The 26936-nt window shown below is 34.5% G+C and overlaps 1 protein-coding gene across 5 annotated transcripts in view; it reads right to left on the bottom strand.

Moving 5' to 3' along the window:
• LOC136031059 (exocyst complex component 5-like) overlaps window positions 1-26936 on the bottom strand; it is a 223056-nt gene that overhangs the window by 178414 nt on the left and 17706 nt on the right. For all 5 annotated transcript variants that reach the window (XM_065710301.1, XM_065710298.1, XM_065710299.1 and 2 more), the window contains exons 4-7: window positions 22865-22982; window positions 9506-9703; window positions 7583-7647; window positions 4693-4876 (exon numbers count right to left, since the gene is read on the bottom strand). In XM_065710301.1, the coding sequence (XP_065566373.1) occupies window positions 4693-4876; window positions 7583-7647; window positions 9506-9703; window positions 22865-22982 (565 nt within the window). The remainder of the gene's footprint in view (window positions 1-4692; window positions 4877-7582; window positions 7648-9505; window positions 9704-22864; window positions 22983-26936) is intronic.

Below are 26936 nucleotides of genomic sequence, written 5' to 3' on the forward strand. Positions count from 1 at the left end.
TCTGATCAGTTGAATGGCATGAATCGGTTGCGACAATTTGAATCTGACCCTTTTCGACTGAATGATATACTTCGCGATGGAATAGCAAATGATTATTTTGCAATTGATTTTGATTGCCAAAGATCGAGTAAATATATTCCAGTTACGTCGTCGTCATGGGAAGAAAGTGAGAATATTCTTAGAGTATGCCATTAGAACTGTCATCTAACCACAAGTTATAATGATATCTTGCATTTGCTAGATCTGACTAATAGCTATTTTGATGTTGTTGGTTTTTGCGAGACTTTTTTGACTTCTGAGCATTTTCTGCCTTCATTTCAATTTCCAGGTTACCAATTATTTGCAAAAAACCGTGAGCTGATGGCAAGGGGAGGTCTAGCATTCCTTGTAAAAAATGGGATACTTTGCCGTCAAAGGGGGGATGTCGATGTTTGGATAAGGGGTAAGGTTGAATCGTTTACTCTTGAACTGGCTATTAATTCAAAAAAATTTATTGTAAGTAAGGTTTATAAACCACCAAGTGCTCGTTTGGAGGATTTCACGGAAGGATTGAGATATTAATGAGAGCTGCGGTATCTAGCCAGTTAGATTTTATTTGTATGGGAGATTTTAATTTTGATTTGTATGATTTACATGCTATTAATCTTGATTTTTTAAATTTGATGGTTTCAAATGATTTATTTCCCCTTGTTGGGGTTCCGGCACGTATAACTAGTCATTCAGCAACTATAATAGATAACATTTTTGTTAGTTCGAAGCACCTGAAATCTAGTGCTGCTGATGTTCTGATATTTCCATGTTCGGATCATCTCCCAGTTATAGCTTCTGTGCCACTAGTAATTGCCAAGGAGAAAAAGGTAGAAAAAAAGCAAATGCAGCAATTAAGGAAGCAGAATATGGAAAACCTTGCTGAGGAACTTAGTAAGGTTTCATGGAAACCAGTTTTTGATGAGACAGAAGATGCATCCCATGCATTTGATATTTTTATGAATATTCTCCAGCCGATATATGATAAAACATGTCCACTAAAAGTGTTGAGAAATACAAGGGAATCCCCGAGAAAGTCGTGGGTTACATCATAACTTATTCAGATGATTAAGAAGAGGAATCTTCTGTATCAGTCATTTTTAGATTGCCAAAGTGCTGATATGTTTTAAGAGTTCAAAAAAAATAAGAAATCAAGTGAATACATTACGAAGATCTTATGTCAAGAGTTGTAATGAATTGAAACTTGGGGAAACAAAGAGGGACTCAAGGCGAACATGGAAGGTTTTGAGAGAAGTGTTGGGTAGTGACAAAAAGAAGAATACACCAATTTCACTAATAGTAGATGGATGGAAAAGTCTACGAAGGCAAGCAGAGCATTGTGAATCACTTTGGTGCCAACTCCTCGAGGATTGGCGAAGTGGTTCAAAAGGAAGACCAGCCACTGTGTCAAGGAACAAGTGAGGAAGCTTTCATTGATGATAGAGGCCTGGGACTAATAATGGAGGCTGAAGAAACGAATATGCAGGAGTTGAAAGAAATTGTAAATAGTATTAAGTCCAACTCATCAGGTAGTGACGGTATAAGCCTTAAGACATTCAAGCTTATTATGGATTATCTCCTACCATGCCTTGTTTACATAATTAATTTGTCACTGAAATCGGGAGAATTCCCGCAAAAGCTTAAAGAGGCGCGAGTGATTCCTCTTCACAAAAATGGCTCAAAGACTGATCTGACTAACTGGAAACCGATTTCTCCGCTGTCGGTTTTCTCGAAAATGTACATAAAAAGCTTTATGCACATTTAACAAAACATGGTTTTTTAAGTGATAGTCAGTTCGGATTCAGGAAAGGACATTCTACTGTTCATGCTATGCAGCATTTTCTTGATTTTCTGAATACATCAATGGAAAATGGTGAAATGACTTTATCGGTTTTTATAGATTTTAAAAAAGCGTTTGACAAGGTTGATTTTAAAATTTTAATTGATAGGCTAAGGTCACTTGGAGTCACAGGTAGTATTTTAAAGTGGTTTGAATCTTATTTGATAGGGAGGTCGATACGTGTATGTTTTGATGATGTTATATCTAATAATTTTTTTATAAGTTGTGGTGTTCCGCAAGGTTCTGTTTTGGGTCCCTCATTGTATCTTGTATATGTAGATACTATGCGGTTTTATGATCCGGGTGTTGTTAATACTTCTTTCGCTGATGACACGGTATTTTCAGCTGCTGCAAGAAATGCTGATGATCTTGTGGAGACAATTAACCAAGCTTTAAGTCATCTTTTAATTTTTACAAAGATTAGCCGTTTATCAGTGAATGTTTTAAAAACTCATTTTATGTTATTTAGTAGGAAAGGAAGTCCAGTTGATTTAAATGGAAAAATATTTCTTTGTAATAGGCCATTGAAACAAGTAGCTGTGGTGAGATACCTTGGTTTCCAGCTTGATCAAAATCTGAATTGGAAAGCACATGGTGATCAGGTGGCAGCTAGGGTATCTAGAGGGCTTGGACTGATTCGGCGTCTGAGAAATCAGTTACCTCGTTCTGCCCTTTTAACTCTTTATCATTCTATTGTCATGCCTTATATTTCTTATGGTTGTGTGATATGGGCTGGTGGATTTTATACAAATTTTAAACGTGTTCAGGTTTTACAAAATAAAGTTATTAGACCACTAGGAAATTATGTCCATGGTGAAAATGATACAGTTAATTGCTATAGGAAACTTATGATCTTTAATGTTAGCCAACTTCATGATTATCAACTTGCTATATTTGTATTTCAGAGTATTTATGGTTTATCCCCTGAAATTTTTCGTCAAATGTTTATAAGGAATTCTTCATACCACAGTTATGAGACTAGAAATATGGATGATTTGGTATATGAGTGTGGCAGCTCTCAGAGGGGAAGTTTTGGTCCCAAGTTTGCTGGACCAGTGGTGTGGAATTCTTTACCAATGAGTATAAGGTTATCTGAAAATGTTAGCCAGTTTAAGAGTAGACTGAAGAATCACCTTCTGAGTAGAAAATAAATAAATAATTTAAATGGGATGGCTTATTGATTTGTTTTTTTAAGTGCTGTTGTTGTTGTTTTTTTCTCTTCTTATTCTTTGTTTTCCTGTTGTTTTCTTTTTCCCATTTTTTTGTTTCATTTTTCTTTGTTTTTTTTTGTTAATGTTGTGGATATTGGTGCTCATTAATGTTTATCAGCCACTACTAACAAGTCTCTGATTTTCTAAGGTGGCTGATGTGTTTTTTTTGTATATTGATGATATGTATAATAAAAAGCGTCTCTCTCTCTCTCTTTCTCATAGACCCCCTTTCCAAAGTTAAAAACCAGCGACACTAGGATTCGAAACTCCTGAAAATTATCACATAATCTTATTAACTTGCGTTCATCCTATTTTACTTCCCAGCGTCACTGGTCAGTTCCGACTGACCAGTGACTAAAGTCCAGTGACAAAAGTCGGCGCAAGATATCTACGGTGTGGTTATCAATCATTACATTGTGCCTGAAAATATGCTTTTTCTAACTGAATCCCAATCTACAATATTCATCCTTCAAAAGATTAATAGACTTGATGACAACGACCTAAAAATTACCAGAAGACAGCTTCTAAATTTATATCCAGAGGGTAATTTGCTGTACTTCCACCCTATTCTTAGCTATGAAAGTAATAACTATGATGAGATTTCGAATCTACTAGCAGCCATGGTTACTATTTTCACTTGAGTACTTCTATGAGCCTCAATACAAGTAACATAATCAGACCACGAATACAAACATGTCAAAACCAACAGGTGTTATTTCCTTTTTCTTGATAAGATCAGGCAACCTTATATTTCAGACTGAAATCAAAGGTAAAGGTCCTTTTACTAAATAGAAACTTATACATTTGGGAGATGCACCATTTTCACCAGTATTATATTTGATTTTCATATAATGATACAGCCCATCATTTCTTCTTGGTATCAGTCTTGGTATGAGAAAAGAAGACTTCAAGCTTCTTTTCTCAAATTTTAAAATTTCCTAAAAAATTCAGTGCAATTCTGAAATCTTGCCTTCCTCCCCAATGACTTTTTAAGTAATGACTCAGGTACTAAAAAAGAGACTAATTTACTAATCTTCACCTTGCGGTATATAATGTATGATGGAAGATATTCCTTAGTGAACTGACGACCTCTAAATAGAAAAGTATTTCACAGCCAGAATACAAGAATAGATGGAATCCCACTGTTAGTGCTTACGGAACACCTACCTTACGAAGAAGAAGAAAATCGTTAAGATATGAACGTCAATTACAGAAAAGAAGTACCAAGAGTTTAAAGGTGTTAAAAGCATTGAGCATTACGTAAAACCTAGAAAACACAACGACATACTTTGACTTTAGACATAATCTAAATTTATGTATAATTAGACTTGAAAATGAGTGGAAACTGAAAAATAAAAATGAAGTCCATCAAAAATCAAATTTGTCTAATTTAACATTATAGAAATTGTCCACCATTAAACAAGATCCGTTTTGAGTCGTAACGGAAAATATCCACCGAGAGAGTTAAGGTGCAAAAAACAGATGAAAATTAGTGAAAACAAAATTTTATTTTTGCTACAAGATCAACCTGAAGTTTCTCCTTTCATGTATTCTACGCTATTTCTCATCCTAGAGAGTAGATTTTGAATAAATAAATCATAGATAAAACCTCACCCTTTGACTGTGTTCTATATAGGCACTCACACAATCTGAATACCCTCTAAATGGAGAAAGAACATTGGCCACTTCCTTCATCCTAGAAATGTTTCCAGTTTCCAATGCACTCACGAATTCACCAATGAGAATACGCTCAATATCGTTGTACGTCTTCATTATGTTTTTACGAACATTTCCATACCTAGAGTAAAAACATATAAACAAATATAAATGTACAGATGTTGGGTATATGCCATGGCTCGGTACGATTGGAATTTTTTTTCGACTTACCATAGGACAAATTAAGCTTCTAACTATTACAGCCAACAATACATCACAGCATAAAACCACATCATACCAACAAAACTACACACAGACTATTCCTGTCCCCCTCTATTCAGAGCCTCGTTCAATTCTGGCGAAAATCTGATAAGTCTACTTTTTTAGGAGTTTGAGTATCCTTTTCACCCATATTATCAAATACCTTTTGTGAATCAGTTGAGACACAAACAGCAAGTATCCCAGCAGAAGCAATTCGCTGAAGCCCGTCTTAAATTTCCTTTAATAGGATTTTGGCCATTTTAATAAACGATAGTTGCCAAGATTTGACCTACATCAGCATTCTTGCAAGACAGACCCATAAAGGGAGCCCGGAAGACCATTAACGAATAAAAAGTAGGGAATTTTTTTAATATTGGGGAAGGGTATGACGCTAGTCTGAAAAAGACTTTACGTTCTCAGACCATACCTAGGTGTATGGACTTTATATTTTTTTTATCTCCAAGACCCCTACAACAGAAAAAAAATAACATGGAAGTGCACACTTTTAGATATTTAATAGACAAAAATAACTTTTCATATATTTGAACCCTTCTAACAGCTTTAATCCTCCCAAAAATCAGATTATGAATATCACTGTAGTCGCACCTTTATCCCTGAGAAATTCTGGGGAGAGTGCGTGCATGTAAATTTTGTAGCAAAGTCATTGGAGCAAATGTTGAGCCATAAATCTTATTATAATAAAACAGTAAAAGAATGTGAGAGAAAAGAAAAAAGAATTAGAAAATATAAGAAAATACAACACAGAGCTGCAAAAACATTCATCTCCGGTCATCTACCAAAAGACGATAGTTGCAGGTATTCTATTCAAAATCCATTAGCTGAAACGAAGCATAATTTTATTAGGACTTGCTCAGGCAACCATTTAATTTCAGAAATTCAATCATTCACATAAGAAAATGAAAACATGACATTAAAGTAGCTAATGGATCAATAAAAAGCAATAATAATATTATAAATCTACTTCAGCTACCAACAATTCCATAATCATCCGTGAAGATGATAAAAAAGAAAACTTTAAAAGCTGAACAACTTTTTAAAAAATCGCATGTTATCTCTGAATTGAAGTGAATAATTCGCATATTACAAACATATTGACGTGACTTTAAAAAAAAACTACAAAAATATATAAGAGGAGCTTTGCCATAAAATCAATCTTTTTCATTAAACAAACACAGTCGAGAAAACTAACAAAGGAAGCACATAGCAGATTCTGTTTATGCTATTTCGATGCTCTATTTTTATCTATTTTTAAGCTATGGATATGTAAAGTAGTTTAGTATCTGTAGAAATTTTATTTTTGTAAATAACAGTCTTGGGTCTTTGATCATAGCAAATATGCCCTCGCTTTCATCACTCAGCACTCAGAGCATCAGATATCTACTTTGTTGTTTTACTTTTTTTTTTCCTATTGATATTTTTTGGTTTTTATTTAGATTCCTCGTTCTTAATTAGTTTTTGCAAAAATATGCTTTCTACCTTCGGATGTTTCGTAGTTACTTTGGATAAATAAATAAATGCACACCTGGTTTTTAGATATAAATGAAGTAACTCAATCAGTAATATTAAATGAATAGAATTAAACTACGCTATAACGCTTTTAAAGCGCTCTTCTTTTTGCCCAGAGCCACACCCCCCCCCCAAATGAAAAATTCTTCCAAGAAGCTTGCAGTCATTTTTTTCCTGAAGAAATAGTTTTAATTCGCTGAAATATAAATTTTTGTTAAGATTCTTAGCTCTTAATAGTAAAAATAAGATCTATTAACACAAATTAGGAACAAAACTCAGTCTTGTGTGACACCAGACTTAACTTAAAAGAATAACTGAAATATTAATGAAAGATAAGCTGAAAAAAAATTGAAATTAATAAAAAAATCTGCAACATTGTATGCAAGTATCTGTGTAATTCTTTTCCAATAATTAAGTTCCAATAATTGTGTGAGAGTAAAGGGACTAGAATCTTTATTGTTGGACGCAAGATTACGTCATGTAGCTTTCAGAATCTCCGCTCTATTCTCCTTTTCCCAGCAGAGCAGAATTCTCTTTCTAAAATTTGGGAAAGGGCAGTCCCTAAAAATGTTCTACAATGCCTGCTAGGAAAACGCTAAAATTCAATTAAAAAAAAAAAAAAAAAAAATTCGGATGTGTGGGGAGCTTTGAGAAAAAACATAAACGATTTAAAAGTGTTATTACGTAGCTGAATATATTACTGAATGAGTTACTTCAGTTACAACCATAAATAAAGCTATAAGAAGCAATCTCAAACTTTAAGCGTGTGACCAATTATTTGGTCAAATTGGCCGCTAAACTTCCTAGTTTTCAATGAATTAAACCTCATTTTTCTGGAATTATTTATTTGGAATTATTATTAATTATCTATTTCAAGCAAATAGATTGGCATCAAAAGCAAACAAAACTCAAAAACTGACTTGGCTTTTGAATAGCTCATACATAGAAATTGAGAGAGACAAACTAAAGAATGAATGTTTGATTCAAAAATTAAACTTTAGCATGCACCGGAGATCATAGATAAGAAAATTCAAAAACCAAAAATATGACTTAAACTTACTCATTTTTGGGAAGTTCTTCAGCTATCAAACTCAGTTGTTGGATTGCTTTGGCCGCCTCAAACTGCTGTAATAATTGGAACGTGATAAGAAATTTTAAAAAGAACAATAAACACCAAATTATGTTCAATAGCTTCTTTTAGTATGAGAAAAATTAACATGGAACTATGAAGTATCACTTTGATTTTCTTTAAAGTTTTCATTTTTCTTTTTTGAACTACGATGTAATTCCATATTTGCAAACAAAAGTTCGTAAGACAGAAAACGCATCACCGATATACAATAATTTAGTCCCGATTCTATAGTAACTGAATATTTTACCTCGACGGGCACAGTCTCAGTTTATATTCTTTTGTCCAACTCAAGTCAACCCAACCCAAGTCAACTATATTGTGCAAGCATCCGTGAAGAGGATAAACTGGCAATTTGACTATAAAACAAGCCTTTCAGATTTACAGCTAAACCAGAAAAAAAATACTAGGCGCAAGAAAATCCTTAGCCCTTATTTGTTTCTTTTTTCAATCTCACTTCAAAATATTATCAGAAAGCTGTCGGCTCAATATATCGCAGTAAAATCTCCTTATACCGTACTTGTTAAGCCTACATGCTAAAAAAGAATGAATTCCAATAGTTAGCTTTGGTCCACCCTATATTTTACTTTTGACCAATAAACCACGCCGATTGAAACTTATTGAAAATGATAGAGTTACAAAAAACGCCACCATAGCGAAATAATTTGGATGCAGCCGATCGAAAAGAGTCTTGACGTAAACATTAATTCAATTTTTTATACAGCTTATTCTGGGTGAAATTTCTCCGAAGAGAGATAACAGAAAAATCCTTGAATTCGCAAAAGCCTCCTATATTTCTCTCACCGGATAAAACAGCACAGGATTGTCCACAGGTTCAGCACTATGGCCCCGATGAAGCAACCGACGAGTGTAAGGTAGAACAGTATTGGAACAAATCACACCACGGGAACTTTTAATTGGTAGTCGTGATGATGACAGACCCTTTTGGAACTTACGTGCTTGACTCCAATTATTAAACGTTGAATTTTTCCAGAAAATTAATTAGATGCCAATCTTGTGGCAGGAGCCCAAGTTTGAGAAGGCAGGTACACAGGAATCCAGTAAAAGCCTCTAAAGGTTTCAAAACGTATCTTACCAGAAACTGTCTTTCTTCTTTCTCATATTACAATTTTTTATACTGGAGATTTTGAGATTCATCATTTCAAGAATATTGCAGTTCAGATGAAAATGAGCTTATATATTTTCACTTCACTGTTCTTCCCTTTTCTTCTTAAAATCCTATCAGATACCATTCAGCATACCATTTCTCATATGGGTATGTTAAAAAACTACTATCCCCAGGTTCAGTACTACGGACCCTGATGAAGCCGTAATCTCAGTGACCATAAGGTAGAAATAAAATTGAGCAAATGACCCCAGGATATCTTACTTGTTCGTCGTATCAGCAATGTAGGCATCGATTGTTGAACTTTCCATTAACTCTAATTTATAACCTTCAAGTTAGAAATAAATTTTTCTAGAAGCACTGTAAAGAAGCTTTATCTGTAAAATATATGGTGCTCATTAGTCGTACCGTAAATTGCTGTGAGTGCATCCAATTACAGCTTAACATAGGAGCAGGAAATGCTATATACTCTGCTCCGTAATTGGAGCAAGTTTCATTTTTTCCACAATTAAGAAAAGTATATGAAGGTCTGACCAATCTGAAACAAGTTTCAATATTATACTTCAGTAAAGTTCGTTTAATTTTTCAAGTTTCATAGAAGTTCAACTTGTTTTAAACAGGACAGAACTTAGGCAGCTTTCTAAATTCTGGAAATGATAAAACTTCCCGCAGTCTAGGGACCAGAATGTTGGGATTTTTCAACAGTAAATTTTAATCCAATGGCTTACCTTGGTTTTGTTTGAAATAACGTCCGACAAAGGTTGACCTCCAGAAAGAAACTCGGCAAAGTATTTGATCAGCTCTTGCTTTTCAACAAGTCTGGATCGAGGTTCATCAGCTTTTGCAAGACCATACCCAAGGAACGTTACACCACTTGATATATTGGTAAAACGTTTGGTCAAGTTAGACAGAATCTCAGACGCTTTCTAAAATAACAGAGACAAAGGAGTTGATTTCGATATCTCGTGTACTTTTAGCTAAACAGCTTAAGATCATTAATATAGCTTTCCTGTGTTTAAAACGATTGCTATACTAATGAAATATCAAATTTTATTGTAGATCGTGGATTTCTTAAGCGATCATAGAAAAAACTAAGCAGTCTAGTATAAAAAAGGAATCATTTATGTTTCATTTCAAACAGTTCCACTTGGAGATAGTATCATTATCTTTTGGATGACACAAAAGAGTGAAGTCGCTTAATAATTTTGCCCAATCGTAATAAAATGGCTCGTTAACAAAGCTGATGTCTGAAAATGTTCTGCATAATATTGTCATTGACGACAATAACGCGTTACATTCGCGTTTTAGGTCATCCAACATGACTTAAAAGGACAAATTATCTTTTTTTTCTGATTTCAAGGTAAAAAAAAAAAAAAAAAAAAAAAAAAAAAAAAAAAAAAAAAAAAAAAAAAAAAAAAAACGCGAATGTAACTGTATCCATAATTCTGGTACTGTTTCCGATTTCTAATATTGTGTAGTCTTTTCTGGTCAGGTTTCAGATAGAATAAAAGCGTTGCTTGTCACATATTAATAACTTTGGCTATATGCTTAGCCATGTATGTTTTTTTTTTAACTTTGAATAAGCAGGGGTATGCGCATGGAAGGTAAATAAACATGGTTTCTCACTTTACGCTTCAATTTCTCCACATTTTCCGAAAAGATTCCAGATTTCCATGGATATACTAACATTGACTACAGGTCTACCCATCTTTTTCATATTAAGCAATCTCAATAAGCAAGCTTATGCATATGTAAGAAGAACACGGTTCCTCCAGAAGGAATTACTTTACTGAATGAGCTGAATTACTTCAAAAGTGTAACTAATTTTAAAAAACAAAGTTCTTTTAGGGAAGTAAAGAGCGAAGTTGAAACTTGAAACAAACACAAATTATTGCTTCACAGTCTATCTAACATGTATCAATTAAACTAGTACAAATAAACAAACTGATTATATTTCCCGATGTTTGCAGGATTATTGAAAACTAGCGCTTTACTGAAACACAAACTATTAATAACAAGAACGTTGATTTATTACTTAAAAGTGAGTACCCTGACAACAGCAAACTAATCTATAAAGCTTTTCATATTCTTACACCAACTGTGATATCAGAAACTTTCAGTATATAATTTTAATTATCTTAAAAATATAAGCATATAAACAAAAACTTTTTTAATAACCGCAGAGGCACTGAATAGAATACAGAAATATTGGATCGATTTATCAGGTAACAATTTGGTTTCACCAGCTATAATACCAATAGTGAGGAATAAACAAATAGGTGAAATACGCCTTAGTATTACTAAAAATGAAGATCAAATAAGCCATAATATGAACTCTGGAAATCCCGTAATTCATCTCTATATAACAGAGAATTTCAAGTTATAATAAAATTTTAGGTAGTATATAGTCATGTGAAACCATCAAGATGATTTCATACCGAACTTGTCCACAAACTAATCATGACACCAGAACCAAAACGAGAGCCAATCACTGGACTGAACCATTGTACAGACATATTACCTAATTAAACAAAAAGAAAAATCAAGCAACAATCCTAAAATGCTTTCCCTTTATACCAAAAAAAGTGTCTTTCATCGGTTTGCTTTTATTGTACCGAAAATCCTATATTGTTTTTGTGTTTTCAGCGAAGCCCTAGTACTTTATCATCTTACACACACAGGGAAATATCATTAGTTTGTTTATTTGTACTAGTTTTATTGATATATGATAGAGAGACTGTGATGCAATAATTTTTGTTCGTTTTAAGATTCAACTTCGCTCTTTACTTCCCTAAAATATCTTGTTTTTTTTAACTAGCCTTTGCCTGATTTTAATTTAAATTTAATGTAAAAGCAAAACTAAAATGATCTTTTTTATTTTCTAGGGGGGAGAGCCCCTTTATCTACGGAATAATTTCTGTTCGTCTTACGTTTTAATGTCGCTCCTTACTTTCAGTTGAAAAAAGCTTTTGTATTTCCTTGTTATATAGAACAGACGCAAGAAATTGTATCGCGAACATGAGACAATAACCGGTTTTAATGATCTTTATTTGAAACAATTACCGTCAGTTCGGTGGGAAAATACGTTGTAACTATATTTAGTTGGTATTTTGGTTATGTTTGGTTAGAATAAATTTGTTTAGGTTATGAATTTAATATATGCTATGCTTTACCCTCTCCTCCTAATGTGGAAGTATACAGCCGAAAATTGTACCTAAAATGTTATATTTTGATCTTACTTAGGTATATTTCATTACAATTAACCTAACTTCAATTCTCCCGTGTATTCTATATAACAAGGATGTACCAAAACTGTTTTTATTTATTTTCTGATCGTTTTTCAAATAATACCTAGAAATCCATTATACACAAAATGGTGTACACGGTTTTTGAAGGTGGCCAGCCTCAGGAAAGAGTAACTATTTTTCTATAGAGAGTTAGGAAAGAGTATTTTAAAGGTTTTCAAAACCTAAGGAAAATGTTGGTATGTCTAAATTATTTTATTAGTCACCCTCCCCCCTCCTGATAAACACCAAAATACTTTAGACTCACAGGTGTCGAATAGCAATGGACAAAAAAAAGTAGGTAGGTAGCCTGATAACTAGAAAACTATCAAAGAAAAAAAAAGCAAAGTTCTTAGTGCTAAGAGACCTGCTATAATTTACCCCCCCCCCCTAATGTGCAAATCTATAGCCTGAATTTGCTTCTTAAGTAACGAATAAACTAACAAAAAACCGGGATGTTCTCGAGTTTTATTCAGCGTAAACTTGAGTGAGTGGCGTATAATACACAAGGACCAAGATTCCTTCCCCCTACAGAAATAAAAAAAAACTTAAATAAAATTCTCAAATTTGGTAAGCCTTATTTTCCACGGGAGGAGGTATTTTCTAGACGGAGGGGATCTTTACCGGTGGGGCATTTTCCACAGGGGGAGGATATTTTCCGTTGGGGGAAGTATTTTCTGAGGAGCGGGGTTAACACCAGCCACCGATAAAAACAGCGTCCCGGACCGAAGCCTCGCTGGGTTTTGTTTTAGTTTGAGATTCGTTCATTTTTTTTTGTATGGAGATGGCACTAAAATCAATATTAGGAATTACCTTCCAGAGCGGAAAAAAAGACAATGTACTTTAAGTTTCGGGTACTTGTTTATTATACCAACCATACTAAAGATGTGAAGTTAAGTTAATCATAATGATTAATTAGGTTAATCTTAATGAAATATACCAAAATATTGTGAAAGTATAACACTTTAGCAATAAAATTATGGAAACTACAACAGAAAACTATGAAAAATACGCCTCCCAGAACGGATTATATTAAATACATAACCTAACTAACTCTATATATTAAATATTCACCAAAATGGTAAATGTTTAGTTTCGTCACAAGCTGTCTAAACTGGAAACTATGCTGCGAAGCAGCATAGATTCCATACTATAGTCGGCCTACATAGAAATGCTAATTCTAGGAGCGCATCCATTTTTGGTTGACCCTCCCCCAACATGGGGCAAACTAAAAATGCGTAAGGTGGGCTTGCTTACAGGTAACATTACCTATAGAGCCAAGCATATTCGTCCATGAGCCCCGCTGGCAGCGGGGTGAGGTCAGTATTCTATATTTTTTTTTATCACACTCAGTGAATAAACATAGAATACAGACCTCGCCCCGCTGCCCGCGGGGCTCATGGACAAGTACGCTTCGCTCTATAGGTAACGTTATCTGTAAGAAAGCCCACTTTACGCATTTTAGTCTCGTTGGAGGTAGATTTTGAAAGCTAAAAAAGGATACACTTCTCTAATAATGAGAAAGGAACAATATACGATCATCAGAATGTTGCTATATGCAGTAATACGCACTTTACACAGCTTGTGACAAAACTAAAAGGTTACCGAAATATACATGTATAGTCGTTTATGTCACTCAGGCTAAGCAATTATCTCCTAGTACCCGCAGAGAAACCCGTTTTAAACCAATCAAGAGCAACAGTGTGGTCGGTATATTACACAAGTGGCAAGTTTAGCTTTAAGAGATTTCAGTAAACAACAAGGGAATAGCACCCTTGGACCCCCTACCCTCCCCTGAAAAATTTTGTCTTTTTTCCCGTTAAATCTTGTATTTTTATATCCCAACTGGTAGATATTGAACAATTCACCTAAATGACCTACGATTAAAGTGAACATACCGCTCGATGCCTATTTTTTATGTTTCTTCCAAATAGAATAATTGTTTTTTGCACAAATTAAATTTTAAACCCTTTACGCCGAGAAAGTATTTTGATGTCCCAATCTCCACTCCCCCCCCTCTTTATAATCAGGTTATTTCGCATTTTAGCTTATTTTCTGTGTATATTTCATCCTATATTAGAGTTAGAATCACAAAGATGTGCTAACCTTAAAAAGTATCAACTCCATCATGAAACAAATACTATTTTCACCAAATAAAATTTTGTTAGATCGCGGCCCTTATGTTTATAAGCTAGGCATAAACTGTGATAAACTGTATCCAAGATTCCACATCAGAATTTTTTTCCCCTTTTTCTCAAGAGACTAGCGCCTTTACTAAGGGGCAAATAAAGCTCTACGCTATGAAAGCCAAAGTGATTTTAATTGATCTGATACGGATCTAGATCAAAGTCTTGGGGGGGGGGCAATGCGACCCGGGCACCAGTAATCCCCTTCCACGGCCATCATTCCTCCAAACAAATCCAATCAGAATTTCGAGAGAGCCATTATGTTCAACGTAATTGAAAGGTCCGGAAAAATATGTCTTTGAGGATGGCAACTCCCAGAGCCCACAGAACAAGGGTTGTAAGTTATCCCTGGGGGCAATATATATATATATATATATATATATATATATATATATATATATATATATATATATATATATATATATATAGAAAAGGTGAATGTAAAAACTTTGGAGGAGGCTCATTGGATTGACAATCAGAAGTTCTAGTGCCCTTTTTAAGATTCAGAGTCATAGGAGGGTGGATACCCCCCCTACACCATGTATTTTCCCGAAATGCATCTCTTAGAAATTTTGAGATGGCCATTTGTTGTCGTATCAAAAAGAGCTCATTCGGTTGGTAATTGAAAGGGCTAGTGGCCATTTTAATAGTCGAAAGTGATTGGAGGGCAACAAATCCCTCTTCCCACGCCCGACATCTTCCGAAACACATCCAATCAAAATTTTGATATAACCATTTTGTTCAACATATTTGAAAGGTCCAGAAATTATGTCTTCGAGGACGTCAACCTCCCCCCCCCTTCCCCACAGCCATCAGGGCAAGGGTTGAAAGTTATGCCCTGGGAGCATATAGGGTATATATAGAATGGGTGATCACATCTTCGGAGGGGGCTCATTAGATTGGTAATCAGAAGTTCTAGTGGCTTTTTTCAGATTCAGAGTGATCGGAGGGTGGATACTTCCCCACACCTGATATTTTCCTGAAATGCATCTGGTAGAAATTTTGAAATGGTCATCTGTTGTCGTAGAAACTTCAAAAAGACCTTATTCAATTGGAAATAGGAAGGGTTAGTGCCCTTTTTAATAGTCGAAAGTGTTTGGAGGGCAACTAACTCTCCTTTTGCGTCCATCATTTCCACACACCCATCCAGTCAAAATTTTGAGATAGCCATTTTTTTCCACGTGTCCAGAAATTATGTCTTTGAGGATGGCCACCCCCCACCTTCAGGGCAAGAGTTGTAAGTTACACTCTGGGGGCATTTGACATAATCAGAAGTTCTGGAGTCTTTTTTAAGATTGAGAATGATCAAAGCCTGGATACCCCCCACGCCTCGTATTTTCCCAAAATACATCTGATAGAAATGTTAAGATAGTCATTTGTCGTCGTAGAAACTTCGAAAAAAGCTCATCCGGTTGGTACTTGAAAGGGCTAGTACCATTTATATTAGTCAATGTGATTGGAGGGCAACAAGCCCCCTCCCACACCCATCAATTCTCAAAACACATCTAGTCGAAATTTTGAGATGGCCCTTTTGTTCAGCGTAGTTGAAAGGTCTGGAAGTTGTGTCTCTGACATCCCCCATACCTTCTCACGACAAAACATAATTTGCACTTTACTAAAAAAAGATAGCTATGGATTGTCAGTTTAGTATACATATACAGACAAATATTCATTAAAGTTTTAATAATTTTTAATTTATTCAAGCTAAAAAAGATAAAACATTTTAAACGTATGAAAATTGATTTGGCAGGGTTGATAAGGGTCATTTAGTTTGTAGGACCCTGCTAAGTGGAGGCTGTGCAAGGCCAACTTAAATGCACAGCCTAATTTTTATCAGCTTAAGTAATTAAGCTACACTTATTTATTTTCACGATTGAAGGTTGGAATATTGATAAAATATTGCATTACACACCGAAAATTTCTTGGGTGGTATACATAACAGCAATAGTGATAAAATATTGCATTGGAAACCAAAAATTAAGTTTTCAAATAACTGCCGTAAATACTTAGAAAATGTATTCAAATATGAATACAATCTAAGATAGGTTTCTGAAAAAAGAAAGAAAAGCAACTGCTAACTATTTTAGTCCAGGACTTTTAGGGTTTGACCCGGACAAAATTGCAATATAAACGAAAATGGTACCAAAATGACCAGAAAAAATTCTGTACAACATACTAAAAGTCCCCATAAATCCGAGTGGGGCGAGTACCCGAAAAACAGGGGAAAAGGGGGAAATGCGGGGGAAAATGGGAAAAATGCCGAACATGCCCAGAAAATAGTTTAAAGTGAGTTTTCTGGGGTTTTCACATACGCTGATTACGAAATTGACATCTAAAATTCAGTATAGAAAAAGAGTACTACGGAAAACGGGGGAACAGGGGAAAGAGGGGAGAAAAGAGAAGAATACAGGGTAGGGATAGAAAGCGGTTTGAAAGACATTTTCTGGGGTATTCCTATCTGGTGATTACGAAATTGAGAAATAAAATGGTATAAAAAAATCGATTAACATAAAACGGGGAAATGGGGGGGGAGGGGAAAAGGGAAATATACAGGGTAGGGGTAGAAAGCATGTGGAAATGTGTTTTCTGGGGTTTTTCTATCTGCTGATCACGAAACTGACCCCTAAAATGAAGGAAAGAAAACGAGAACCATGAAAACCGAACAAAACTGGAGGAAACAACGGAAAAGGGGAAGGGAGGCCTGACTCCTGAGCCAGCTGCTAATGGCTAATAAGTAGGCCTATTGACAAAATAACTCGCTTAAGTATCAAACTTGTACTTTCTTGAATCACGGACATTTCTTACAACCATTTGAATTACTAAACATAAAGAAAACAACCGCTTGGCAGTTATATATAAAATGGCTATTATATGTAAAATTTGCACTTTCGAAGGCAGTATAGTTGACTTGAAAAACACAGCATTGATATCACTAGTCGAGCTCCTCGTCTTCGACAATCTCGTTGTCCCTGTTCAAACAGTTGATACCCTGACATTCTCCGCACGCGAACGTACACGCTAATCCATTTTTCTTGCAGCTGCATCGCGAGTTCTCGCAGCCTGTCTTACAGTTGCATCTCACGACACTCAAAAGAGTCTGAGGTGCGGGCAACAAATGGGTCATCACAGGTGAGTATTTATGGTCTCTGAGGACCCAACCCCAGTCAGCCGAGTCGAGGTCAGCTGGTTCCCCTTTCCAACGGGATACCTGGAGGCGCACTCGCTGGGAGTGGAATGAAGCTGCAGCTTCGGTTGGCGGAAGCCTTTCAGGCTTAACAAACGCCTTAGTATTAGACGAAGAAACTTTTTCCAAGAAAATTCGATGTCGCAGCTTAGTGAGATCTTCGTTTGGTCGTGCTTTATACAAGCTGAGGAGAAGATATTCACCCGCTTTCACAATTTCATCTTTGGACGATGATTCATCCAGAAACACTTTGCATTTTTGTCTGAACACTTCGCTCTTCTTCAAAAGAGGTAGCACAGCTTGCTTTCCAAGTCCGAAAACTCGTGAGGTCGTGTCACATCCCAAGATTGCGTGCCCTACCAGAAGCAGCCTGGATACTTCTCCCATTTTTTTTTGCACTTCGTTGAGGCACCAGAACCGTGTTATCGCTTCTTTTGCGTTCGTTGACGATTCGAAGTAAAGTGTTTTTGCATTAGGCGGGAGGTGATACAAGAGTAGAATCAGAAGGTCAGTGTCGTTGCCAAGAACTATTGTTCCAGAGTTTTCTGCTTTCGTTACGGCAGTCTTCACGATTAGATAGTCAGCATCGTCCTTCGCATGGACGACTTCAAATCCTTTGGCTCTGAGTTTTTCCCCGATGTAGCTTATAATTCGCTGTTTGTTCTGAGAGTTGCTCAAAAACTCTTCCTTCTTTTTCTGGAGCTTCATCCCTAAACTGAAATCGATCACTTGATGCTGGCTTCCCTTACACCGTCGGTTGTGCGTAGCATCTTTCGTGGTTGGACCAGCGCTGTATCCATCGAAGACGCAACTAATAACCATTAATTCGGGCACCCAGGGAAAATAATGAATTAAACTTGGCTTAGTACTGAAAGAAGAGTTGCCAATACGCAAAATTATGCTTGACTTAAAAAAAAATCTCGTCGTACCTTGATTTATCCTGCTACCATGTCACATGTGTAAGCATCCACGCAGACTGGGGACTATTGGATCCGCTAGATGTCATTCCGTCAGGATAGGTTTTGTCGTCGGCACTGGAACTCCGCGGTGACTAGTCTACCTTGCTTCTCTTACTGGATGTCGAATTAGAACAGGATTATGTTGACGAACCCACGCGCTTGTCGATAACGGCGAAGAATACGGAATAATGTAATTTCAGTATTTTTCCGTATTTCTTTCTCGAGATTTTTTTTTTGCCTTTTCCGAACCTATGGGGTAGCCGAACCTCTATAGATCTCCTGTATTTGTTCTCGAACTTTGTTTTAAATGTCAATTTTATAATCAGCAGATAGAAAAACCCTAGAAAACATATTTCCACATGCTTTCCACCCCTACCCTGTATATTTTCCTTTTTCCCCTCCCTCCCCCCCCCCCATTTCCCCGTTTTATGTTAATCGATTTTTGTATATCATTTTATATCTCAATTTCATAATCACCAGATAGGAATACCCCAGAAAATATCTTCCAAACCGCTTTCTACCCCTACCCTGTATTCTTCTCTTTTCTCCCCTCTTTCCCCTGTTCCCCCGTTTTCCGTAGTACTCTTTTTCTATACTGAATTTTAGATGTCAATTTCGTAATCAGCGTATGTGGAAACCCCAGAAAACTCACTTTAAACTATTTTCTGGGCATGTTCGGCATTTTTCCCATTTTCCCCCGCATTTCCCCCTTTTCTCCTGTTTTTCGGGTACTCGCCCCACTCGGATTTATGGGGACTTTTAGTATGTTGTACAGAATTTTTTTCTGATCATTTTGGTACCATTTTCGTTTATATTGCAATTTTGTCCGGGTTCGACCCTTTTTTGAGCTAAAAGTCCTGGACTATTTATGCAATTAGTTACTATTCTACTAACTAATTATGAAAACTAACAATTAGTTCTTAGTTCTTTTGATCCCATTCATATAAGGACACTTAGGAAGTTGTAAAACATAAACTGAGATAAAAAATGTCAATTTGAAATGTCCACGCAATTGGCGCTGTCTATAACTGATTAGCAGGAAGTTTTTATAATTTGGGGGATCTTAGGGAAATTTTAACTTCGGCTATTTAGATTTTTGATTTTTGATACTTCTACAGGCACAGTCAAGCCAATTCGTCAAAACAGAAAAATGAGAGGGTTAGCTTTTCTCTTATTTTTGAACCTCGAAAATAGCGAAAAAGCTTTTCAAAATATTCATCGAATATATGCAAAATTGTTATTCAATTCTTTAATTTGGTTAATTTTTAATTAGAAACAGGGCAATATTTATTGCTCATTCAATTTGGGTCTTCGGGAGCTTTCGTTCTCGAAAGTACCCCTCCCCCCTCACGAACTAATCATGCCCCCTACCCCAAAAAAATTAGATATGGTCGTATTAAAAAAAATTCAGAAATAAGTATGTTCATTATGATTGTAAAAGCTACAGAAACATTTTTCAAGCTTTTAACTAATAAAAATTCATGGCTAATTTAAATATCAGCTCTGATCCAAGTACTTTAATTTTCAATTCATTTCATATAATTTTTGTTTTCTTATTTATTTGTTTTTCCTTTCCACAAAAATGAATAAAAAACCAACAGAAATTAAATTAAAAAAAAAATTACTAACAAAAGTAAAGATCAAAAATATGTCTGACTGCAGAGTAAAAAAAAAAGACATTATAATGAATAATCAACTAAAAGTTAAAAGAAACACATTAATAAAAATGAAATCAATAATGAACTTATAAGTTACAAAATATAAAACTAATATTGAACTCAAATTCGAAACGAACAGAAATACTAAATAATGGAACGAGGAAGTTGTCTGTCTTGTAGCCCAAATGTAATATTTTTTTTTAACAGTTATTATAAGAGTTAAAACAGTTAAAACAGTATAACAGATAAAAAAGTTAAAGGAAATGGATACTAGACTTTAAAAAAAACAACAAAGAACTTAGAATCTACCCAAAATAAAATTGATGTTCTAATCAAACTCAAAACGAACAGAAATTACTGGATATATGAAGCACAAAGATTTTCCCCATTGCACTCCAATCAGCGCCTTTGTTACTCACACTTTACTGAAAGCAATATATATTTTAAGTAATTTGTCTTTTATTATTATAGCATTAAAAAATAAGGAGAGTAGCGAAAGTTTTCGAATTTGTTGCGATTACATTTTCTAATATCAATCTAGTTTCATCAGACTGATATGCACTCTCTGATATGTCTCATATGCACTATTAATGAGTCTCATTAATATTTCATAATTAATATTTAATAATAATTAAATATTAATATTTCATAATATTATATTTCATAATTAATATTTCATAATATTTCATAATAGAATTCATAATATTAATAAGTCTCATTAATATTTCTTCATTCCCAACATATTTCTTCAAAATACTAAAAAGAAGAGTATAATAAATTCGTTACTGCAAAATTTCACTGCAAAGAATAAATAAAATGGATTTCTTCAAAAAAAATAAAGTATTCATTTTCTAAAGCTTATTAAGGCACCATTGCACTATCTTTGAAAGGAATAAAACTGCAAGAAGAATATTGACATTAAACTGTTTGTTTTTTTTTTTTTTAACTTGAAAATTTTCTTTGATGTGTTCTTGATTGCTATTGAAATTCCAGTTTTGAAATATTATATTTTTAATTTAATAGTAAGTATAAAAGGAATTTAGTTTCAAGTTCTTATAACATTAACCACAACGCAACAAAGAAAAAGACGTCCCGTGAGGAATCAATTTTTACAAAAAATGGTGCTTTCTTTCGCTTCTCTTTCGGTTTACAAAATCTAAACTGTATTTCATCTAAAACAATATGTATTGTGAACAGCATAGTTTTTGTATGGCTACATCTAGGATTATTTTTGGGAGAGAGGCTATGATTTTTTTTAGGGGGGTGTTAAAAAAAAATACAGATCCTTTCAAAATTCATGTATATGCAATTTTGTAGCCATTTTGTTTTGTGAGTAAAATTGAACCTTTGAGCGAGGGGATGAAGGGGGGCTGAAACACAATAACGCTCGTCACTCTGAATGCACTGTTTTGGTTGTTTTGTTCAAGGGGGGTTCTAAAAAAAAACTCCAAAAATGAATCATCATTAGTTCATTTGCATTTTTGTAGCTTTTCACGGGTAGAATTTAACCTTCAGGTGATGGGAGGGGCGGGGAATGAACTGCAGCCAGGTAACCACTTTACTCGGGATACGACTTTGAGTTTTTATTTGACAAAAAGTCCATTTTTTTATTTCTCTCTCGCTTTGAAATCGCTTAAATATATATTGCTTTCAGTAAAGTTCGAACGACAATCGCGCTGATTGGAGTGCAAGGGGAAAAATTTTTCACTACATATATCTAGTCATTTCTGCTTTCACGACTTTAAAAAAAATGATATTTGGGATACAAGAAATACAACTATCTCGTTCAATTATTTAGCAATTTCTGTTCGTTTTGAATTTGAGTTGAATATTAGTTTTATTTTTTGTAGCTTATAAGTTCATTATTGGTTATTCAAATAATCAATTTTTAGTTGATTATTCATTATAATATCAATAATTTTTTTTTTACTCTGCTACAGACATATTTCCGCTCTTTACTTTTGTGAAGAAAAACTTTTTTATTTATTTAACACCTATAAAATGCCACGCTTTGATTTTACCTGAAACACGGCCAGTACTGTTTAGTCAATTACTCACCAAGAAGTGACTATGTTCATTCACCAAAAAAAAAACAGAATTTCACGATTCTTCTGGTTGAACTTTTGCACTTTTCGTTCTGATACCTTATCTGCATACCCAAAATAGTGATGCTTACGTGTTTCATTTTTTTTTAAACCGTAAAACGCCCCCTGTCCCAATTTACTCAAACTGGTATTGTCTATTTAAACACCAAGTCCAAGCTGAATTCGTATTATATAGATTTTTCCAGTCATAAAACAATCAACGATTATCAGAAGCTCAAGAAAGTATGAAAATATGAACCCGTCTGCGCAATTGGCGGATTGATCCTGAGTTATAATTGATTAGAAAATGAGCTAAATTGCGCTCAAAATGTTTTCAGAATAGAGTAATAGGACACAGTGTATGGCATAAAAATTGCACTAAGTACACGTATAAGAGACATTCACCTGAAGCACACATTACAGGCTTGTTCTTTTTTCTCACGATGACCGTGATTGGGAAAACATAATTAATTATTCTAAATTCACTTATATATCTAGTAATAGCTCAGTAGATTTAATCAGTAAGTCTAAGTAGGTTTCACACTTTACTTCTATTCTTACAAGGGTGAATTATAAAATTCATTATCATTTTGAAATCGTTATTTACCAATAAATCATAGAATCTTTCTCGGGACCAAATTATGCATCTTTCTGTCGATGGTGAACAATTTTTTTTTGTCTTCATTCTTAATCTAAAGGTTTCACATTTACTTTTAAAAGCAAAACTTTTACCTCATTTTTCTCCAAAAGAAGTGCTACCATTTCCCAGTGTTCACCTTCAACTTTACGGCAAGCTTCTTCTATCAACCTTTCCTTCTTTTTTAGATGCATGTCCAACACTTTTAGATCGCTATAATAAATACAATTTAATAACAAAATTTCTGAAATAACTTTATAAAGCAAAACAAAATCCAGAAAAATGTAAAAGAAATATGCGAATTGTATGAGAAACAAAGGAGGTCATAGGAAAATCATGAAAATCTTGTTATTATGTGTGGGAGAGGTCAAAAGAAAGATTGTTTCCGAGAAAATGTATGTTAATAGGTTTAATACTTTACCAGTTAATTCAGGAGACCCACGGAAAAAGACATACACACAGATGGAACGGCCATATTATATGCATTATAGCCAGGTATTATATCAATTTTCCTCAGTAAATTTCTAGTCTATTTGCTCAACCGCATTTCCAAACTGATCAGTTGATTTAGTTAGAAAGTCGTACGCATTACTTCTGAAGAAACCATACGCAATGAATGTAAAGACTTGTCAATTGGCTTTAACTTTAAGGCAATCTTCTTTTGTTGACCTCTCCTTCTTTTTAAGATTAGCCCCCAACATTTTTAGATCACTATAATAAATGTAAGTTAATAACAAAATCGACAGAAATTCAAACTTTAGCCTAAAGGGTGGGTTTGAAGAGGTGGCAGCCCCTTTATACACGGATTAATTTCTTTTCATTTTAAGTTTTTACGTGAATCTTTACTTTCATTTGAAAAACTGTTTTCTATGTAATTCCTATTCGCTGTTAATGCCATGCCAGCCGTCAATCTAAATACGACAAGAGCTACCGCCCCCTCAAACCCGACTCTTTAAATCAAACTAACATTTACACAAGAAAGCTTCAAAAAACAGAGCTCATTTGAAATATAGTGTAATTGTACACCATATATATATATATATATATATATATATATATATATATATATATATATATATATATATATATATATATATATATATATATATATATATATATATATATATATATATATATATATATATATATATATATATATATATAATATATTATACCCAATGAAGAAAGGTTAGAGGTTATTAAACCCATAATTATCAAGGCTTTAAAATCTTTCTTGTGTGTAAGGTATCCCCTTCCCCGTAAGAGAACCTTTGGCCAGCACCCTAATAGATAATCTGCAGTTATGCGATACTCTGTGGCTGTTATTTCTATTGGATAAACCATATATAGCAGTAGTCAATTTATATTCGGGAACAAATGGTATACTGCCAGCCAGTATGGTCTCTGAGACTGGAAAGCCATGTAAACCATTATTTCCATTGGCATGATTTCTATTGTTACTTAAAAAGAGCGCTAGGTCTTTGGAGTTCAAATAAACCTCCCTTTAATAATTATTGCCAAATTATAATGTAACACTACGGACTATGGTATGTCACATGCATGACCGGCCTTGTCTGAAAAAGTAAGACATTCATATATTATCTATAGTGGCTTTCAAATTCTCATACATGTTTAATTAAATTACATGTTCCCATCAGGACCGCACAATATTTTTGTGGGAGTTCATGTTACTATGTGAAAAGTCTTGAAAATTGTCACATGCCTTTTGTCAAAAAATGGTTCATAGCCTTTACGAGTAACTTTAAAATTAATACGTTTTACATATTTAGAATCAGCATAAATAACAGATTTGTCGTTGCATACATTTTATTCATACCTTAGATTTCTTAAATTTTAGGGAGGCAAATACTCCCTCCTTCAACGCCTGTTTTCAACATTCACATTAATCCTTCATGTAAAATGCTTTGGGAATGATTATCACGCTTGAAAAAGTGCACTCTTCCAAATGTTTGTTGGGAGGGGAAAGGGTCTTAAATACCAACAATTGATTAAAAAGTCCTCAAACCAACATCTTTTTTATGGATATGTCCCCCATATATTCCGGTAGGGTGTCAGATAGTCAATGTCCCTGGGAAATAAGAAAGAATCAGTGCGATGATACTCCCTACCTCTCTGTAATCACATTAATATAATTTTTTTAGGTTGCACGGTACATTTTTTCTACAATAGGAGGGGAGCAATAAACTCATAGCACCTATATTATAGGGTTAACCCAAAAATATTCCTAGGAACGAAGGAAGATATTACTGTGATCTTCCCCCCCCCCCTACAGACATTCTCTAATATTTAACTGAAGGATGTCCCCTCTGCAGATAGCAAGAAAGCGTTAAAACCGTACATTAAAAATAAAATGATAAATATTATCATTTAAATCTTGGTAGATACAAAACTCCGAGTAGCACCAACCCCCCCCCCTTGCAATTTCTTGCAGCACTCCTAGTCCTCCCTGTATTTTCCCTTTTGTAGTAGTAAGCATATAAACGATTTTTACCAATCCTCAAATTAATCACTTTAGTTCACTAGTGCTTTAAAACAAATCCCTGTATTAACCGCTTGTTTTTCACGAACTACATCCAGCTTTAGAATTAAATGTTCTACCACATGGCATTACTGCCTCTGAAGCCGGAAAGTTCTATCCAGAAATTTTCGATAATTTTAATCGATATACTGTATCAGAATGTTATAACAACAGCTTTTTCTCGGCGTTTCGTCGGATTTTTTTCACAAAAATAGCAGAAAACGCCACCTTGCTGTGGCACAAACTTTTTTGCTACTTCTAAAGAGCACTATAGCTTTTATCTCCGTTCAAGTGACCATCCTCCCAGTATTATAAGACCCTTTGTTTGAGATGATCACCCACGGGAAAACACTAATGAATAAACACGTATGAGAGGTCGTTTGTCGCGTTTTTGAAGATATGGGCTTAGAATTGGTTCTTTAATAGACTGAATTTGACGCTACATATTTCATCAAAATCACTCATCCTTTTGAGGGTATTTTGCAGCTTTTCAAAAACGGGGTGATTAATTTTATGCTCTTAACTTCTCGTGGGTAGCTTTAAATTTAATGAATTTTACAAATTCAGAGCCATCATATAATTTCAATTCTTTTGATGTGTATATTGTTATAGAAGTCCTTTTTTTAGAATTTCGGTTACTATTAGCACGAGATGTTCCCTTACCAGGGACGGATTGATAGTTAGCTAAAAAAAAATGTAAATGGAACTAACTTTGTGTGTTTACCTCTAAATTTTCAATTTTGTTATTAATTCCTTATGTTTTCACCTTAGAATGAACATATGCATCTTTTTTCGAGCGAGGGGGGAGACCAAGTAACAAACACTGCATTACAAAGTAATATGAGTGCTCATTTGCACTCATATTACTTGAACATTTCGGAATGGAAAATGCATCCTTCCGATCCATCTTGACAGTGCAACCATATAATTACTATAGATGTAAGTGAAATGAAAGCTATTTATCAATTTAACAATGAAGGCGGGAATGCTGTATTTGATTTTGGTACTTAATAATATTCGAAGTTTTCTCTTAATATTTAAGAGAAAATTATAATATTTTTGATGAGTAACTTAAGCTGAAAAAATGCATCATATGCATTTTAGGGCCATTTGTGACAAGCAGAGTATTTCCAGATTATACAATCGATAGGAAGCTGTTTTAGAATCAAATTTAAAAAAAAAACAAGTTTTTTTTTAACTGAAAGGAGCGACATTAAAACTTAAAACGAACAGAAATTACCCCGTATATGAAAGGGACTGTTCCCTCTTCAACGCCTCGCTCTTTGCGCTAAAGTTTGACTCTTTCTCTCAACTCTACTTTTTAAAACAGTAAAAACTTTAGCGTAAAGAGCAGGGCGTTGAAGAGGGAACAGCCCCTTTCATATACGGGGTAATTTCTGTTCGTTTTAAGTTTCAATGTCGCTCCTTACTTTCAGTTAAAAAAAACTTGTTTTTTAAATTTAATTTCTGAACGTTTTTTAGTTAATCCATGTTTTAAAAAGTTAATCGCAGAAGAATAATTCAAGCGAAATTTGCATATTTATTTATTTGACTAATGGCTTTCCCATAGTTTTGATCGAATGATTTTGATAAAAAAGGAAGGGGAGGGGGCCCAGTTGCCCACCAGG

This window comes from Artemia franciscana, chromosome 9 (genome assembly GCF_032884065.1).
Source record: "Artemia franciscana chromosome 9, ASM3288406v1, whole genome shotgun sequence".
NCBI lineage: Eukaryota > Metazoa > Arthropoda > Branchiopoda > Anostraca > Artemiidae > Artemia > Artemia franciscana.